At 38.2% G+C, this 20,151-nt stretch overlaps 1 protein-coding gene across 1 annotated transcript in view; it reads left to right on the forward strand.

The window, feature by feature from the left end:
• The window catches only part of kif21b (kinesin family member 21B), a 131,075-nt gene that overhangs the window by 77,789 nt on the left and 33,135 nt on the right, over nucleotides 1–20,151 (forward strand). Inside the window, 13 exon segments of the mRNA XM_048173471.1 lie at nucleotides 956–1,155; nucleotides 2,310–2,417; nucleotides 2,497–2,664; nucleotides 2,666–2,799; nucleotides 7,110–7,263; nucleotides 7,388–7,591; nucleotides 7,734–7,835; nucleotides 8,144–8,309; nucleotides 8,533–8,593; nucleotides 8,681–8,729; nucleotides 9,623–9,822; nucleotides 9,946–10,020; nucleotides 11,745–11,858. Coding sequence (XP_048029428.1) covers nucleotides 956–1,155; nucleotides 2,310–2,417; nucleotides 2,497–2,664; nucleotides 2,666–2,799; nucleotides 7,110–7,263; nucleotides 7,388–7,591; nucleotides 7,734–7,835; nucleotides 8,144–8,309; nucleotides 8,533–8,593; nucleotides 8,681–8,729; nucleotides 9,623–9,822; nucleotides 9,946–10,020; nucleotides 11,745–11,858 — 1,735 coding nt within the window.

The raw sequence follows: 20,151 nt of genomic DNA on the forward strand, positions 1-20,151 counted from the left end.
TGATTTAAATATGTTTTTTGTACATTAATGGATCTTGAGAGAGGAAATGTCATTGCTCTCTGTGGAGGCCTCACTGAGCCATTGGATTTCAACAAAAATATCTTAAAGGATTAGTCCACTTTTAAATAAACTTTTCCTGATAATTTACTCACCCCCATGTCATCAAAGATGTTCATGTCTTTCTTTCTTCAGTCGAAAAGAAATTAAGGTTTTTGAGGAAAACATTCCAGGATTTTTCTCCATATAGTGGATTTCAACGGCTACCAACAGGTTGAAGGTCAAAATTACAGTTTCAGTGCAGCTTCAAGGGCTTTGAACGATACCAGACGAGGAATAAGAGTCTGAATGTCCTATACCTTCCCTATTCTACTTACGAAACGAACGCGGCGGCAGTTTCGTTTTTTTCCGTAAGTAGAATAGGGAAGGCGTAGGACATTCAGCGTAAGCGTTCTGAAGAATGCGGAAACGGGAAGTATGTTCAAGGCGATATTTTGTGTTTATAAAGCATAAACGGTTGTATTTTTTTGAAAATGACTGATCGTAGATAAGACTCTTATTCCTCGTCTGGTATTGTTTAAAGCTCTTTGAAGCTGCACTGAAACTGTCAACCTGTTGGTAACTGTTGAAATCCACTATATGGAGAAAAATCCTGGAATGTTTTCCTCAAAAACCTTAATTTCTTTTCAACTGAAGAAAGAAAGACATGAACATCTTGGATGACATGGGGGTGAGTAAATTATCAGGAAAAGTTAATTGTGGACTAATCCTTTATTGGTGTTCTGAAGATGAATGAAGGTCTTACGGGTGTGAAACAGCCTGAGGGTGAGTAATAAATGACAGAGTTCTTGGGTGAACTAACCCTTTAATGAGTAGTATTTGTGTTGTATAGGTGTTTTAAGGCACATTAATAATCTAAGTAAACACTTCTTCCACCATTTATTCTTTGTGATTTTAGTGTCCATGGAGAACTACACTGAAGAGAAAGCCAGTAAGATCAAATCGGACTACGAGAAGCGTCTGAAGGAGATGAACAGAGACCTGCTGAAGCTGCAGGCCGCTCAGAAGGAACACGCTCGCCTGCTGAAGAACCAGAGCCGCTACGAGAGAGAGCTTAAGAAACTGCAGTCTGAGGTGGCCGAGATGAAGAGAGCAAAGGTGAGAGCTGGAGAGCTTTATTTTTAGAAACACACTGCCCCCTTGAGGCCATCAGGAGAAAAACAGCTCAATGTTTCAATGGTTTCATCAACTATAGAGATAACTGACTGTAATTGAACACAGTGCCAGCTTTTTATTTTAAGACTGTAATTAAAAAAGCACCACTTTTCCCATGAGTGTAGAATTTTTTGATGAACGTAGCTGATCCCTTAAGCATAGACTGTGTCCCAGTTTGCATACTTGTAATGTATACTAAAAATATGCATGCTGGTAATGGGAAAAGTGCTTACTTTTGAGTGTGTTGGAGATGTTCCAGCATTGGAAAAGTGGCTTTTGGGGTCACTACAATTATATATATTTTATTTTATTTATTTATTTATTTTAAAGTGATGAACATTTATTCGGCATGGATGCATTAAATTGATCAAAAGTGACAGCAAAGACATTTATAAGTTTACAGAAGATTTCTATTTGAAATAAATGATGCTCTTTTGAACTTATAATAATAAGGAATGTTTCTTGAGCAGCAAATCAGCATATTAGAATGATTTCTGAAGGGTCATGTGACACTGAAGACTGGAGTAATGATGCTAAAAATTTAGCTTTGATCAGGAATAAATTACATATTAGGATATATTCACATAGAAAACAGTTATTTAATTGTAATAATATTTCACAGTATTATTTTTTACTGTTTTTGATCAAATAAATGCAGCCTTGGTGAGCAGAAGAGACTTGTTGCAAAAAACAAACAAACAAAAAAACATTACAAAATCTTAAACTTCCCAAACTTTTGCAAAATGTGCATTATACGAGAAAAGAACACTATATGGAATAAGTCTATCCTATAATGCAGTGTGCTTGACTTGACTGTCACGTTCCAGCGTGATGAATGAGCCACTAATAAGCGCAGCTAAAATTTTAACACCTCTATTTTCACTTATTTGACAATCCTGCCAGAAATTAAGAAATTTGTACACACAATCGATTTAAAAATCCTAAATAGCTTAATATTATTCATATGCAACGTTACTGTAAAATGGAAATGTACTATGATGTGGAACACTGGACTACTAATTCCTTTTTTTAAACCATTAGACACTGCTGTGTTTAGTAGTGTTTCTCACAGTGCGTGTTTGTCATTCCACCTATAGGTGGCGCTAATGAAGCAGATGAAGGAGGAGCAGCAAAGGAGGAGGGTGATCGAGGCGAAGAGGAACAGAGAAATCGCACAATTGAAGAAAGAGCAGCGACGACAAGAGGTTTGTCTGATTAACAATTAAAAATGGTTGTTTGTCATGGTGTATAAAGTATTTACTCTGGCCCTTCATGCTCCATCAGTATCAGATCCGTTCTTTGGAGTCCCAGAAGCGCCAGCAGGAGATCGTGTTGCGGAGGAAGACGCAGGAAGTGACGGCTCTGAGGCGGCTGGCCAAGCCAATGTCGGAGCGCGTGGCCGGACGCGTGGCCCGCAGGCTCACCAGCGTGGACTCCGGAGCAGAGCTGACCTGCCAGTATCACAACACCCCCCTCCGTACTGGACTCCACACGCTCGGTTTCCAGCATCATACGGCAGTGGAACACCAAACTGAATGGATACCTGGGAGAGAACGAGAGCCATGGGACTAGAGGAAGCCTGGCCAGGTCAGTGAGTCACACATCCATGACTCAATCAGTGCTTTCAAAGAAGTCTCTTCTGCTTATTAAGGCTGCATTTATTTGATTAAAAATACAGTAAAAACAGTGATATTGTGAAATATTATTACAATTTAAAAATAGCTGTGTTCTATTTGAATATATTTTAAATGTAATTAGGGGCCAAGCACTGAAGGTGCGTAGGCACCTATTGTATCCGCTGGCGTTCTTATTATTCTGCTTCTTCCGCTCTGGAAGTCTATGGCAGCCCATAGAACCGTATGGTAAAAAGTTGTGAAATTTGGCACACAGTTAGAGGACAGTCTGACCTTTGTCCATAGCAAATTTGGAGTCTCTAACTTAATCCCTCTAGCGCCACCAGCTGTCCAAAGTTGCACTTATGTTTATGCTAATAACTTTTGAACCGTAAGGGCTAGAAACTTTTTTTCCTCTGATTCCTTGGGTCAAGCCGATTCGAATGCACCCTATGATGTCATTATTTATCGTCATGAAAATTTTTCTGCCATTTTGAATTTTCTGAAAAAACATACTTTTTCGAACTCCTCCTAGGCCGTTACTCCGATTTTCATGAAAATTTAACCAGATCATCTTCAGACCATGCCGACAAAAAGTTGTGGAATTCAAGTCGATTCCTCAAACCATTTTCGCAAAACACGCGAACGAATTGTACGTAGTGCTTGCAAAAATAGACATAAGGCTGTATCTCCGCAACGGTTTATCGTATTTAGACCAAACTTGGTACATGTCATCACAAGCATGACCTGAGGCATCATGCAGTGTTTCGGCGCAGCGCCACCTACTGGTGCGGAAATATGAAAAATTTATATTTTTGCTTATAACTTCTGATGGGTTTGTCCAAAAATCATAAATTTGGTCTCGTTGGATTCGGGGCATCAATTCGGACATTTTGAATTTTGAATTTTGTGCTAAAATGCTGTATTTTACGAACGCATTAGCGTATCTTTACGAAACTCGGTATGGGTCACCAGCACAATGACCTGAAGGAGCCTGAGAAGTTTCAGACCAGCGCCACCTTGTGGTCAAAAGTTATAACAAAATTTACAAAAATGCTAATAACTTTTGACTATTTTAACTGATTGTAATGAAACTGGTCTCAGTAGATTCCTTGGGTCACGCCGAGAACACGGATATCAAATTTGCCATAATCGGCTGAACTTCCTGTCTGCCATATTGTTTTTCTTTAAAAACCTACTTTTCAAACTCCTCCTAGACCATTGCTCCGATTTTCACCAAAATCGAACCGTATCATCTTCAGACCATGCCGACAAAAAGTTATGGATTTCAAGTCGATATGTCAAACCGTTTTCGTATACCGGAGCAACGAATTTGAGGCATGATGCAAAACCCAGTCTTGAAGCTGTATCTCTGCACTGCTTTGACATATTGACACCAAACATTGCAAGTGTCATTGTCACCTCACTCTGACCATACCACATTAGTTTGGTCACAGCGCCACCTATTGGTCGAAAGTGATGAACCAGTAAATCCTCATTTTTGATCATTTTTCAGCTCTTTTGCCTAAAATGATCTTAATAGGTCTTTAATTGCTCACTGCTGCTGTTGGTCTGATTCTCCCAGCCATGTTGGCTGGCTTCTTGTGCCGTTTTTGTGCTTGGCCCCGTAATTGCTGCTTGCAGCTATATTTTATTCCTGTGACGCAAAGCTGAATTTTCAGCATCATTACTCCAGTGTTCAGTGTCACATGATTCTTCAGAAATCATTCTAATATGCTGGTTTGCTGCTCAAGAAACATTTCTGATTATTCTCAATGTTGAAAACTGTTGTGCTGCTGCAAATAAACAACATCTATTTGAAGTGGAAATCTTTTGTAACATTATAAATGTCTTTACTGTCACATTTGATACTTTTGAACATTATAACATTTATTTGAAAATAAACAATATTTAAAATAATAATAATAATAATAATAATATAGCTGCAAGCAGCCATTAAGGGGCCATGCACAAAGAAGCAACAAGAAGTAAAATCATCAGTAAAATATAGCATTTTAGTTAGTGGCAATTTAAGAGTAAAAGTATTAACAGGCACAATCCCACCACTTTTTTTTTTTTTTTTTTTTATATGTCTGCAGAGTGTGCCCATAAATAAGTGTCAAATGTGGTGATAATATCTCATTTCATTTAGGATTTATAGACATGTATATGTATGATTATGATTGCATTTTTTTGCCACTTACTATCAAAATTCTGGCATTTAGGCTTCAATGCATAGCCAATGACCTATGTTTCCGAATTTCCTTTTGGTGGTTTTGTCTCAATCGGACTAACAGTTTCGAAGATATTTATTAAGAAAAATGTGTTTGCATTCCAATTTTAGGGAAGCCCTGACATGAACTGCATGGTGGGAAAAAAAAAAAGAAGTAAACTTGTGGTGGGGAGGAAAAAAAAAAAGAAAACTTGTTATTTCGACATAAGACATTATTTCAACATAATATCTTGTTATTTCGACAACTTATTTTGACATAACTTATTTCAACATATCTCATTATTTCGACATAAGTCGTTATTTCGAGATATTAAGTCGTTATTTTCGACAATTCGTTATTATATATCAAGTTTAATAAAAGACGAGTGAAATTCAACGTCTTCAGTGGCAGCGTCTCGCAGTCCTGGCTTTTACCGCGAATCGCCGTGGGTTCAAATCCGCCTTTTGCCGAGCTCGCTCTTCTCTATTTTTCCATCGCATATCACATCAGAAAGGCATTTATTTTCAATAATAAATAAAATAAAATTTTCAATAAAAAATAATGTTCTAAAAGTGGAAATAAACTGGCTAACGAGTGTTTAATAAAGTGTTTATTGGGTAGGGTTAGGGGAAGGTGTTGGGTGGGTTTTAATTCTCCCAATAAGGCAGCATCCATTAAATCATTTTAATAAATATAATCATTTACAGTGCAAATAGCTGTAGATGCTATTTACACTAAGTTTCCTCTTTCGATATTAGCCACTAGAGGGCAGAATAAGACCAGAGGTTTATCACGGGAATTTGCATTCATGCCGGGCTAACCTTAATTGAGATTAAATTTATGTAGCCCATAGTAAATATAATCATTTACAGTGCAAATAGCTGTAGATGCTATTTACATTTAGTGAAAATAGCGTTACATTCTATTTGCACTAAGTGACAATAGCAGCATTTTAACGTTTTAACGATAAGGTATTTACACTAGGTCAAAATAGCGATATATTCTATTTACACCATGTAAAAGTAGCAGTTCTTTGCAAGAAGTGTAAATAGTAATTAGATGCTGTACATTGTATTGGCAGATACTATTTGCACCTCAGTAATTTGTACATTAACAGGATGCAATAATATAATTATATATATATATATATATATATATATATATATATATATATATATATATATATATATAATATCTACATGACAACCTTTTATGGTAGTATGTAGCATTTCTGGGCTACATAAACTTAACCTCAATAAAGGTTAGCCTGGAATGAATGCATGCCTGGCATGAACGCAAATTCCCGTGATAAACCTCTGGGATTTTGGAGCACCAACTTGTAACAGTAGGATCAACATAACTACAATGCGTTCTTTAATTGATTCCCTGTCTTATTCTGCCCTCTAGTGGCTAATATCGAAAGAGAAAGTACTGCTATCCTCACTTAGTGTAAATAGAATGTATCACTATTTTCACTTAGTGTAAATAACATCTATAGCTAATTGCACTGTAAATTGTTATATTTATTAAAATTATTAAATGGATGCTGCCTTATTGGGAGAATAAAACCCACCCAACACCTTCCCCTAATTCTACCCAATAAACACTTTTAATATTATTAAACACTTGTTAGGGAGTTTATTTCCATTTTTATTGAAAATAAATGCCTTTCTGATGTCATATGTGATGGGACAATAGAGAAGTTTTGCGGATTCGAACCCGGGCAGATCGCGTTAAAAGCCACTGCTGCACCACTGAAGACATTCAATTTTGCACATCTTTTATTACCCTTGATATATAATAACGGGTTATGTCGAAATAATGACTTAATATCTCAAAATAACGACTTTTGTCGAAATAACGAGATGTTATGTTGAAATAACGACTTAATATCTTGAAATAACAAGACATTATGTCGAAATAACAAGATATGTTGAAGTAACGACTTGTGTAGAAATAACAAATTATTATGTCGAAATAACGAGAAGTTTTCATTTCTTTTTTCTCACCACCATAAGTTTGTTCCCCCCCATATCTAGTCTGTACAGTGTATTTCTCTATTTGTTTTCAGTAGCAGAAAAAAGTTCCAGAGAAAGGGTACGAGCGCAAGTTTTTCAAAGACAGCCCGTCAGAAGTGGCAGTCTCTGGAGAGGAGGATCATGGATATCGTGATGCAGAGAATGACCATCACTAATGTAGAAGCTGATATGGATCGCCTCATTAAGGTGATTGTATTGGTGATCTTCCTGAAACCCTGTGCTCTTTGTTGTATAAGATTGCTGTGTAAATGAACGCCCGTGAGTGTAACAGATTTTTAATTGATCAAACTTTGCTGTAATGCGGCTTCAGAAACGCGAGGAGCTGTCCATGCAGCAGGAGGCGCTGTTGCGCAAGAGAGAGAAGTTACTGAACGAGGGCTTCAGAGAGGATGAGGAGGAGAGACTGCTTCAGGAGATGAATGAGGAGATCGAGGTTCTCAATGCCAACATTGACTACATCAGCGACAGTCTGTCAGACTGCCAGGCCATCATCGTACAGATCGAGGAGACCAAGGTAACGGGTTTCTCACATGTGACTGCTTTCTTATTGTTGAAACATTGATATGATTGCGTGTATGTAATTGAATCTGCACAGTTTGCAAATCGCAGGTCCTTTATATTTACTTGTTTTATAATTGGTAAAATCGTTACTTTAGGATGAGCTGGACTCAGTGGACACCTCGGTGGTCATCAGTTCCTGCTCTCTGGCTGAAGCTCGTTCTCTCCTGGACTACTTCCTCAAAGCCTCTATTGACAAGGTACGTCCAGGAAGACAAATGAAACTGTTTGTTGTTATAATTTAGGGTCATCCAGAGTAAGGATCATGTGACACTGAAGACTGGAGTAATGATGCTGAAAATTCAGCTTGATCACAGCAATAAATTACATTTTGATATATTGCAATAGAAATTATTAATAATGATATTTCACAAAATATTACTGTCTTTTTTCTGTGTTTTTAATTAAATAAATGCAGCTTTGGTGAGACTTCATTCAGAAGCATTAAAGAAATCGTACCGACCCCAGACGTCTGAATGATAGTGTATTTGTGTGTTTGTGTGTATAGGGCTTGCAAGTTGCTCAGAAAGAGGCTCAGATTCGCCTGCTGGAGGGTCAGCTGCGGCAGACGGATGTGATTGGCTCTTCCCAAAATCACATGATCCTGGATGCTCTAAGGGAAAAGGCGGAGTGTATCCCTGAGCTACACGCTCTAATCCACAACGTCCAGCAAGGTGAATAATCACTTGATTTTTTTTCTTTTTTACAATACTTTTGATAAAATGTGTTTTCTTTTCATTTTTCTACCATGGAATAAGACATAATCCTCCCTATTCCTTTTTGTATGTGCAGCTGACAAACTGACATACTGTAGTGATGTAGAAAAGAAACTGAGAAGTTTTTATTTTTAAGTACATTCCACATTTTTGTAATTATGGTGTTTCATATGTTCCTCAGAGAATGGCTATGCAAGCACAGATGAGGAGGTGTCTGAGTTCAGTCAGGCGTCAGAGGGCGGGTATGACTACTTTCTACATCCACATTTATTATGAAATAATCTACTTTTGTTTCAATTTCAACATCACCGCTCGTCTTTCTGCTACAGTTTCTCCCAAATGAAGTTGTCTGCGAGTCAAGATGACTTTAAGATGAAGGTACTCAACTCTAATTTGGTGTCTTAGCAATAGTATTACAATATTAAAGTGGACCTATAATGCCTTTTTCACAAGATGTAATATAAGTCTCTGGTGTGAGCAAAAACATGCCATTTTGTGTGTCCCTTTAAATGCAAATGAGCTGCTGCTCCCCACCCCCTTTGCAGAAGAGGGCGGAGCTTTAACAGCTAATGATTCAGTTGCTCAACAACAACAAAGCTGGAGAATCTCACTCAGCCAAAATGAGGATTGTCAGTAACGGTGTTCAGCCTTACATTGTTCAAACCGGAGTCGACACTGATGGAGATACTCAGGAAGAAGTTACAACTTTTAGAATGAAACTGGACGTTTCTGAATGGTTACATTTTTGTAGTTGCTGTGGAGTTGATTCAACTCATCGACTAGCATGTGTCGTCATGTTAATCTTTTGTGCAAATCCAGACCCTCGTTTGTGAAGCAGTCCGGCGTAAAATGACGGCAACAACACTCTACTACAACAACTCTTCCTCTTCTCTAAAGCAGCCAAACATGGCCTCACCCCCTTAGTTGCGTGTTCCCGGGGGCGGGGTTTATGTAAATTTGGGGGTTTGTGATGTCTCCAACCCGAGAAGAAGCTCGTTGTAGTCCCTACCAGCTGATTGTTGTAGTCCTTAAAAAGTGATTTCTGTAAAAGAAAATATCTCCCTTTGCAATGAACTTTGAGCGTTGTAACTTTACAGACATTGTTAATGCTCAATCTGCAACATTACACACTAACTAAAGTTAAAAAAGTGAAATCATAATCAAAGACCCCTTTTAATGGCTCAGCAGCACTCATTTCTGTTCTGTGAGTTATAACCAGCAGGTGGCAGTGTAGTATTTTGTTGAAATATTCACTGCGTATCCTCTCGCAGGTTGAGCCTCGGCTATCTGTACAAATGAAAGCGGTGTCAGCTGAGTATTTGGGCCCTATTCTGGACCTCAGCTCCAAGAGCATCACGAAGTCGCTGGCCTCTCTATCAGAGATCCATGAGAACGGCCTGGTCCTCAAAGAGCCCTATTCCAGAGAGCTTGTGTCTCGAACCATCAGCCTGCCTGTCCGAGGACACACTTTGTGAGTGAAAATCACATCCATTATATAGAACGTAGGAAGGTGTAATCAGCCTTTTTGTAATCTGTCTCTTCACAATTATTCAGTTTTTTTTAGAATATGACCCAGTTTGTATGTTTGTTTCAGCCCAAGGCAGTCCAGAGGGTCCGACACATCTCCCTTAACAAGGAGGCAGTCATATGACCGAGGCCAGCCGTACAGGTAAGTTCATCAGCGGGAATCTGCCAAATGATGTTTTTAAACTGCAAGGCAAGGTCTGGGGTTTCAAACTGGGGCCTGAGAAAGTTTCAGAAGAACAATTCAGAGTAAAAGAGAAAAAAAAAAAAGTTTCATTTTGCTTTCTAAAGACTATACAGAAATCATAAATTAAATATGTAATTTATTCTATAGACAGCCATAGTTTTCAATATTATTGTATTTATATTGCAATGTACATATTTTCAAGAATAGTTTGTATTAGGGGTATGACGATATACTCAGCTCACGAGACGATATTTAACACTTTTTAAGAAATCTTCAATAATGAAATATATGACTGGATAAATAGTTTTTTATTCAACTGAAAGTCACAAAATGCAAAACAATGCAGGTTCATTTTGAAATGTTCTAACTAATCTAGGGCTGTCACTAACGATTTTTTGTTAATCAAGTAATCAATCAATTAATTTGATGATTAAATTATTATTATATATTTTTTTTTGATGTTTGTTCTTAGACTTAACTGAACAATAGCCTTTAAAATGACTTAAAATACATGTATAAAATCAATGAGGTAATAATAATTGGTTCGAATAAAGTATCAAAAATGAATTCATCATATGGTTTTATTGATCCTCATGTTTTAATGTCGCCACGAGATCTTGTCACACCCCTAGTTTGTATTTTTGTTGAAACTTTGTGTGAGGCTTTCTTGTTGCTTTAGGAAAATAAACAAAAATAAGTAATAATAATACGGTCACACTTAAAAAAAGTCAGAAAAATGTTTCCCTTCAGGTTTATATATCTAAAAGTAAAAATATTCTTTCAGATAGTGTTTTAATAATTTTCTTAGACCGTTAGTATAATGACAATATTAAAGCCAATTATTTAATATTTGCAAACATTTTATGATATGTATGAACTATATCTTTAAGTATAAATTGGCTCTTATAATTGACAATATAGGAAAACGGTCACTTGGTAGTAGATGAAACAGTCTGTTTTGGTAGTATGCTATTCTGAACATAACCTGAAGACCAACAAAATTAACATACTTAAAGGATTAGTTCACTTTCAAATGAAAATTAACCCAAGCTTTACTCACCCTCAAGCCATCCTAGGTGTATATGACTCTCTTCTTTCTGATGAACACAACTGGAGTTATATTAATAAATATCCTGACACATCCAAGCTTTACAATGACAGTGAACGGGACCAATGAGTTTGAAGCTCAAGAAAGTGCTTCGATCCATCATAAACGTACTCCACACGGCTTAATAAAGGCCTTCTGAAGCGAATCGATGCGTTTGTGTAAGAAAAATATCGATATTTAACAAGTAAAATATCTAGCTGTGGAATGCGTTTTGCTTTGGATGGATGCACTTTCTTGAGCTTCATACTCGTTGGTCCCGTTCACTGCCATTATAAAGCTTGAATGCGTCAGGATATTTATTAATATAACTCTGATTGTGTTCATCGGAAAGAAGTCAAGTGAGTCATATACACCTAGGATGGCTTGAGGGTGAATAAATCTTGGGGTAATTTTCATTTGAAAGTGAACTAATCCTTTAAAGCTGAAGTGTGTACCAGGGCAGCAATTGTTATGTTCATAATTATTAAGTTTCAGTGTTCTGTATGTTATATTCTTTCATCTTATCAGGCATGCTCTTTGTGTGTGTGTGTGTGTGTGTGTGTGTGTGTGTGTGTGTGTATGTGTTTTATGCCAGAAGTCCGGATGTAGGCTACACCCCTCCTTCTTCGCCTCCTCTCCGAACACGTAACGACCGCAATGTCTTTTCCCGCCTGACAAGCAACCAGAGTCAGGGCTCGGCGCTCGACAAGTGAGTCAAACACAAACACACACACGCACGCAGCATGAACGTCTCCTTATGTAAGAAAAAATTGGACCCTTTATAGGGTCCGACTCCTCGTTGTACCCGAGCATGGAATTTTGCAACCGCCCAAATGTTGTCTAGGTTTATTTAACCGTTTCCCTTTTCCACCTAACTATTTCTTTCTCCTTCAGCTATAAGTAAATGACTTTGCTTTCTGTCAGGTTACTTTATTACAGTATTTGAATCCACTAGTTTGGTAGCTCAGCGTTAACCCTGCGCATGCCGCCGGCAGTATCGATCTCTAATTGCAGTCGAATGGTTAGTATAACTCAAAGCCGACAGCAGAAGCTACCGTCAGTTCTTCGGCTCCTGTGAATTCTCATTATAACACCACAAGTGGGCACATTAGGGTAGGATAACCAATTATTCCACCCTCTGAAGATGGGTTTTGTTTGCACTTTTCTTCCATAATTGAATCAGCAGTGTCTGATATTGCCATAGAGATCTAAATTGGTCATTTGATGCGCCTGTCAGGGATTTATCTCATTATTTTTCCAACCCCTTGAATATTGCGCTCTCCTAGTGTGAGTGTGTGTGTGAGTGTGGGGTAGGACACATATCGTATCAGACTGTAGATTTCTCTTAATGTAATTTCTACCAGGCCTTGCCATTCCACAGTTTGTTTACAATGCTTGCGTTGCCATCCTGTTCGTAGTTATTCAACCACCTTTAGCATAGTAATTTTGTGTTCTGTGTGAAATCACCATAATTAGTGCTGTTTGCTAAGGCAAGCATCACTATTACTGTAGCTCATACTTAGAATTAGGGATTTGAGCAAACCCCTGACGGTATTAAACTTAAGTGTAACCCGTCGTCCACAGATCTTGCAGGATTATTGAGGAGAAGCACAATATTACTTTTGCTTTACAAGAGTTCAGGCTTGAACCGGGCAAAAGAATCCTAGAATGCATGACCCCCAAAAACCGATGGTGTAGGACCCTATTGTAATTGCTCAGTCAATTCTTCTTCTTCTCTGAAATGAAGCGCATTTTTGAAGGCCTAAACATGCTCGAAAACTCATGAACCTTTGCACACGCGTCAGAAGTGGTGAAAATTTACGTCTGATATGGGTTTCAGAATTAGGTGTGGCAAAATGGCTCAATAGCGCCACCTACAAAATTTCAATTAAACGCCCTTCATGTACAGGTATGAAATTCCGTAGACACATGTAACAGCCCAGTATACGGAAGAGGATTAGGGCCAAGCAATAATAAAAAAATAAAACCATCTCGAGATTAAAGTTGTTAAATTTCGAGAAAAAACTCGTTCAATTTTGAGAAAAAAGTCGAGATAAAATGTTGAGAATAAAGTCATTAAATTACGAGAAAAAAGTCGTTAAATTACGAGAACAAATTCGTTAAATAATGAGAAAAATGTTAAATTTCGAGAAAAAAGTCGAGATAAAATGTTGAGAATAAAGTCATTAAATTATGAGAAAAAAAGTTTAATGAGTTTATTCTCAACATTTTATTTCGACTTTTTTCTCGAAATTTAACAACTTTAATCTCGAGATGGTTTTATTTTTTTATTATTGCTTGGCCCTAATCCTCTTCCGTACCAGTACCTACAAAAAAGTAATTGGCTGCAAAAACTGAAAACCCAACAGGAAGTGAGATATTTTGAGTTTTCTCTGCAAAATCTTTGCTTTTTTTGCCATTTCCAGACGTTGTACTTTAATAAACTCCTCCTAGAGCTTGAATCAGATCAAAATCATATTTGGTCAGTCTAATCTAAAGGCTTTGAGACATTAAAAATTGCTAAGATCTAGAGCAGGTGTAGGCAAGTTCGGTCCTAGAGAGCCGCTGTCCTGCAGAGTTTAGCTCCAACCTTAATCAAGCTAATCAAGCTCTTCAGGATTACTAAGGCTATAGGCAGCTGAAGGTTTTTTTTTCAGGGTTGGAGCTAAACTCTGCAGGACAGCGGCTCTCTAGGACCGAACTTGCCTACCCCTGATCTAGAGTTTTTGCTGAAGGGCGTGTCCATGGCAGACAAAGTTCGCCATGAAAAAGGAAGTTGTTGTAACTCGGGCATACAATGTGTGATAAGAGTCCTGGCCTAAAGACATCTACATGCCAATATTCAGTTAGTCATCATAGCGCCACCTCTTGGCTACAGGAAATGGCATGCTTTACACTCCCTGATTCCCTGATTTTAATTCACTCCCTGAAACACATTTCAATATGCCACGAAGTACCAAGCATCCTAGAAACACATTAAATCATGCAACACTTGGCTAAGTGCTAATGATTAACGCCATGAAACAGGAAGTTGTTGTAACTCAAGCATACAATGTCCAATCTGCCTCAAACTTCACATGTTTGATAAATGCCCTGGCCTGTAGACATCTACATGCCAAAATTAAATTATAGTCATATCGCCACCAGCTGGTAGCAGGAAGTGTGGCAAATACAAATGACTCATATTATCCTCCTATATTTATGTACTTCAATGCATATCGCCCACCTTGCTCTTTTTTCCTAAAGCCACCGGGTGGCGGTGGCACAGGTGCACAGGGCCCTTTCATCGCTGCTTGCAGCTTTATTATTTTATTTTATTTACAGAAGCTAAGACTTTCAAGGGGGCCACAGGATGACTTAAAATGATTATTTATTATTATTAAAAGTATTAATAATAAAATTCATTTGGTGATTACAGATCATACTGACCCTTTTTATGAAGACTTGGGGTAGTGATACAAAAATATAAATGATTTTTTCTAAACTTATGACCAACAAATATGTAACTGGCACTGCTAAGATTCTCACACCTATACAAGATTTGGGTGGAATAAATGGAATATTAAGGAATTAAATGGCTTTATTAAAATGTATTTGTAAAAAAAAAAAAAAAAAAAAACATATTGTGTCAATTTCACCCCTTTCTAGGTATGAGCAAGCACCACTCAATATAGTTAAATGATTTTGAAGATGTAACATTTCTATGCTGAAATGTCTATGCTGGTCATCATATGGGAATTAACTTTGACAATTTTTATGTGGTGCTAATGAACTTCCTTAAAGAACTTCCTTAGAACTTAATTAGATCCTATTCTCGTGTCTGTTGGCGTGCCTTTACATTAATAATCTCACCTGTTAATGTGCATGTCAGTCTCTGTATATAAGCTAGTGTGATTTTAATTATTTTAGCCCACTTGATTACTGATTGGTCCCCAGTGGGCGGGTCTGACTTGATTAGATTGGAATCCTGACAGCCTTTCAGTCTTTGCTTGGGTTAGCACAGAATAACAAAACCGGACAGCAGACGCATGACATTCATGCAGGCCAATATTAATAGACCTTCATCAACATTCAAATCAGAGTTGGTGTCAGTGAATCAAAGCGTCCCGTCAAATTGGTCACACACTCATTAATGTTTATCAACTAAGTTTGTGTGCATGTCTTAAGCTTCTGGACTTCTAGTCTGACTGAATCTGTATTTTAAAGTAGCGATTAATGCTTGACATTTTATTAACATTTCAGCCGATCAGATGCTTATCTGAGGGACAGCCAGTGGTTCATATTGTTTTTCTTTTGACTCTAAGACTCAGCACTGACTTCATTAAACATTGTCGCACATACATATGCAATTCGAAGATGTTTAGCAGAGTTGAGTTCAAAAGAAATAGAAATATTCTGTAACATTTTAAGTGCATTTTCTGTAACTTTGATAAATTTAATGCATCCTTTCTGAATTAAATTATCAATTTAAAAAAATCATGGTAACACTTTGGTATGGGGAACACATATTCACTATTAACTATGACTTAATTATGCCTCAAACTCTTAATTTACTGCTTATTCATATTTAGTAAGGTAGTTGTTGTAGCGTTTAAAGGATGAGTTCACTTCAGAATAAAAATTTTACAATGAACCCCCATGTCATCCAAGATGTTTATGTCTTTCTTTCTTCAGTCAAAAAGAAATTAAGGTTTTTTAGGAAAACATTTCAGGATTTTTCTCCATATAGTGGACTTCAACGGCTACAAACAGTTTGAAGGTCAAAATTGCAGTTTCAGTGCAGCTTCAAAGGGCTCTACACGATCCCAGACAAGGAATAAGAGTCTTATCTAGAGAAACGATCTGTCATTTTCTAAAAAAGATACAAATGCTCATCTTGCACTGCTCTGCGATGCACCACGCATTACTTAATCACGTTGGAAAGGTCATGCATGACATAGACGGAAGTACCGATCCAGTGCCTACAAAGTGAACGCGCAAAGACTAAGTCAAACAGCGATATCGGACGATTTTGGAGGAGAAAATTAGGAGTTTTTCACCCTACCACAGTACTTCTGCCTATGTCATGCGTGACCTTTCCAACAGTGCAAGATGAATGTTTGTGGTTAAAAAGTATATAATTTTAAAAAAATAATTTTTTTGAAAATGACCGGTCGTTTCGCTAGATAAGACTCTTATTCATCGTCTGGGATCGTGTAGAGCCCTTTAAAGCTGCATTGAAACTAATTTGGACCTTCAACCCCTGTTGAAGTCCACTATTTGGAGAAAAATCCTGGAATGGTACCCTAAAAACCATAATTTCTTTTCGACTAAAGAAAGAAAGACATAAACATCTTAATGGGTTTTACATGGTGATGACAAGAGTTAAAACATTTAATGCATGGTTAGTGGGTTTGACACTTGTTAGTCTCATGATAAGATGCATATTATTAAAGTCTTATGTTGTGCATTTTAACATTAATCCCAGTGCAATTATAAATCCATTGCTGTTAAAGCTGTTTTTGACAAACATATTTCCACAGTAATCGACTGCAGATCACGAATACTGTTGATAGAGCTTAATACTGTGTCCTAACCTGATTTTAGAGTTTCACCAATTCCAAAATACTAATTTAACCCTGCATTATATCCATGTTAATCTCTAAATATTTCTGTTAATGTAAGAAAACAACTTATGTTTATATCTCATTCATATTTTATTCTCTTTACATCCGCAGTCATCTACATTCACATAATAGCACTTAGAATAATGTGTGAGTGATGACTGCAGCATGCTGCTTTGAATCTCATGTACTTGTATATTGTCTTTGTGAATAGTGGGAGCCATTTAGCCTAGAGCATTACAGTGTTGTTGCAATTTCAATAGGAGACGGTGCATGAATGAAACGTGTATTGATAATACGTCTCACTAAAACGCTGGCCTTTTTATTAGAGTCATGTTTTATTTCTTTGATAGTCACAATAAAAACAGTTCAGATCAAACAGCCGAGCGAACTGAGACGTGAAGTATCCATTACGACAACACGAGCTGTGGGAATGCATCACTGTGAGGCTTGTAAAGGTGGATCGGAGCTAAGGTCTGGAGTGGGCTCTTGCTGTCAACATTGAGTCTTATTCCAGTAACCCCACCCAATGAACTCTGCATAACCCTCCTGCTAACCCCTCCCCTTTTGCTCCAGCCCCACCCCCTGCTCCTGCCTGCTCCCTGGAAGGCTCCTCCCCCTCCCTCTCTGTCTTCTACTGACTCTTCCCACCTTCCCCTAACCCAATTGCTGTTCTGCCCTATAGGTCGGATGACAGCGACTCCTCTCTCTCGGAGGTGTTCAGGTAGAGATCTCTGTCTGTCATTCTGTTTCCTGTTGCCTGGTTGCCCCGCCCGGCCACACCCCACCAGGTGTGGTCACGGCGTGAGCATGCATGTACCCTTTCCATTTGCGTCCTGTGCTGTGAACTCTAAGAATTGAATGAACCTTATGGATGGACTTATTTGAATAGCTTTAACGATCTTGAAGGTTCAAAGGAAGAAAAATCGTGTACTGAGTGTACTTGCTTAAATGTCAGCTTATGACACAAAATCATTGGATTGATTGTTTCCTGCCGATCTGTTGGGAAGGTCCTATTACAAACCCTATTTGAATCATGCAACAGCTCTGGACTGGGATCAAAAGATTGCATCCCACTAGCCAACTCAACTGCCTTCATTTTTCTCTGATTCCCTCACAAAAATTGTTGAATTAACCAGATCGGAAAGAGAAGAACCTCACTGGTTACTGCCAAGGCCATGAGAGTCTCCCTCAGCAACCGCCCAATACTTTCAAGCTGTCCAGAAGTTGTTTGACTGGGTTAAAGGCTATCGTTCACCCAAAAATGAAAATTACCCCATGATTTACTCTCCCTCAAGCCATCCTAGATGTTTATGACTATCTTCTTTCAGACAAACACACTCTGAGATATATTTAAAAATATCCTGGCTCTTCCAAGCTTTATAATGGTAGTGAACGGGGGGGGGGGGGGGGGGGGGGGGGGGGGGGGGGGGGGGGGCGAGATTTTGAAGCCCCCAAAAAATGCATCCATCCATCCATCATAAAAATAACCCATATGGTTCCAGGGGTTAATAAAGGCCTTCTGAAGAGAAGCGATGGGTTTTTGTAAGAAAAATATACATATTTAAAACTGTAATAACTAGCTTCTGGTAGATGGCTTCTGGTAGAGCAACCTCTGACCCGACGCATGACGCAATGACGAACGCGGAAGCGCAGAGGAGAGAGCAAAACAAAACACCGGTCAATAATTAGAAATTTTAAAGAGAAATGTCAGAGGATTTCGATATAAAAAAAGAGGAGCTTGAGTTTGTTGCACAGCTCTATTTGTTTGAACCACAAGAGGCGTCTAAGCTTATGATACTCCTACATCCATCGCATCAGGGGTTACTCATTTGACTCAAGCCGACTTGCGCAGTATGCGTATGGTCATCTGGTGGAAGCTAGTTATTTTAGTTTATAAAGTTTTAATATGGATATTTTTCTTACAAAAACCCATCGCTTCACTTCAGAAGGCCTTTATTAACCCCCTGGAGCCGCATGGATTATGTTTATGATGGATGGATGTGCTTTTTGGGCTTCAAAATCACTCCCATTATAAAGCTTGGAAGAGCCAGGATATTTTTTAAATACATCTCTGATTGTGTTCGTCTGAAAGAAGAACACCTAGGATGGCTTGAGGGTGAGTAAGTCATGGGATAATTTTCATTTTCGGGTGAACTATCCCTTTAACCCCCACTGGCTGAGAGATGCCCTGTCTCTTGATTCTTCCACAACTATGTAAATGAAGCTTACAAATAGGCTAGAGGGATTTTGGCCAAAACTTGTTTAAATAAGTTTTACATCCTTTACCCCTTTGAACCACCTCTGATCTAATCATTTTTTTGGCAAGAGCTTTGTTTCTTCTGGTCTCTGTTGTAAAGACTGCAAAAAAATTGGTTCAGATAAACCCCACAGGTTTAATTTTGTATCTTACTCAATATTCTTTTCTTATCCAATATAGTGACACTGTTATTTCTCTGCACCCCATTATCCTGACAGCACAATTGCAGTTTTCTCATTTCTTTCGAGTTGTTCTCGTTATCCCATTAGAAGTTAATGGCTCTATGATGGAACATGGAGAGCTTGGAACAACTCAGCCCCAAATTTCCTTTGAGAGACAAATCTGTTTAAGGGGAGAATCACAGACAGCTGGCTTAACTTGCTCACCAAGTGAGTCAGTGGTGATAAACTATTCCTGAATGAAGCAAAACAGCATGATGATAAACTTCATGCTATGATGTCTAAATGTTTAATCTAAATTGTCTTATCTAGGGCCAGTGTAACTGTGCAGTTTGGATTAGCTGTTTTTTTTTAAGATCAACACCCTCTTCGATCAGCGTGAAGCTGAATGAGTCAGTAGGGAAGGCTTTTATTCTCTGAATGCAGCAGTCTGCTCTAAATCCTGCTATGGGAATGTTCAGATAAGGTTCATTCATAACAACTCCCCTCTTCGTTTATCCATGAAAAGCACAGAACCTCCATATCCTGACCTCCTCATGCTCGTCTTCTCTACGGAGGAGACTTGGAGAAGAGGCAACAGGATGCCCCCCCTCCCCCCTCCCCCTTCACACACCATGTCTTTGCTTTCAACCCAACGGAAGGGTCCAAAACCATGAGCTCACTCCTCATTGGTTATGTGCTGCATGAAGGTTTAGTTTTTAGATCATCATTTCTTAGATATTTTTTTTTCTTCAAGTTTGCTGTTGTCATTTGTTGTAATGTTTTGGATTTGGCACTCATGTGAAATGGAGTGTATCCTTTTTCATGCGTTATTAGTGTTGAAGGGCTTGCATGTTGAGTTTCTGGCTGTGTGCATAGTCTGATTTTTGGTTTACAGCAATGATGTTTAAAGCACAGCATGGCTCTACACCTGTATTGAGTTTGTTTGATCGACACTCAGTAAGAAATCAAATTGCTACC

This window comes from Megalobrama amblycephala, linkage group LG21, assembly GCF_018812025.1.
Source record: "Megalobrama amblycephala isolate DHTTF-2021 linkage group LG21, ASM1881202v1, whole genome shotgun sequence".
Taxonomy (NCBI): Eukaryota; Metazoa; Chordata; class Actinopteri; order Cypriniformes; family Xenocyprididae; genus Megalobrama; species Megalobrama amblycephala.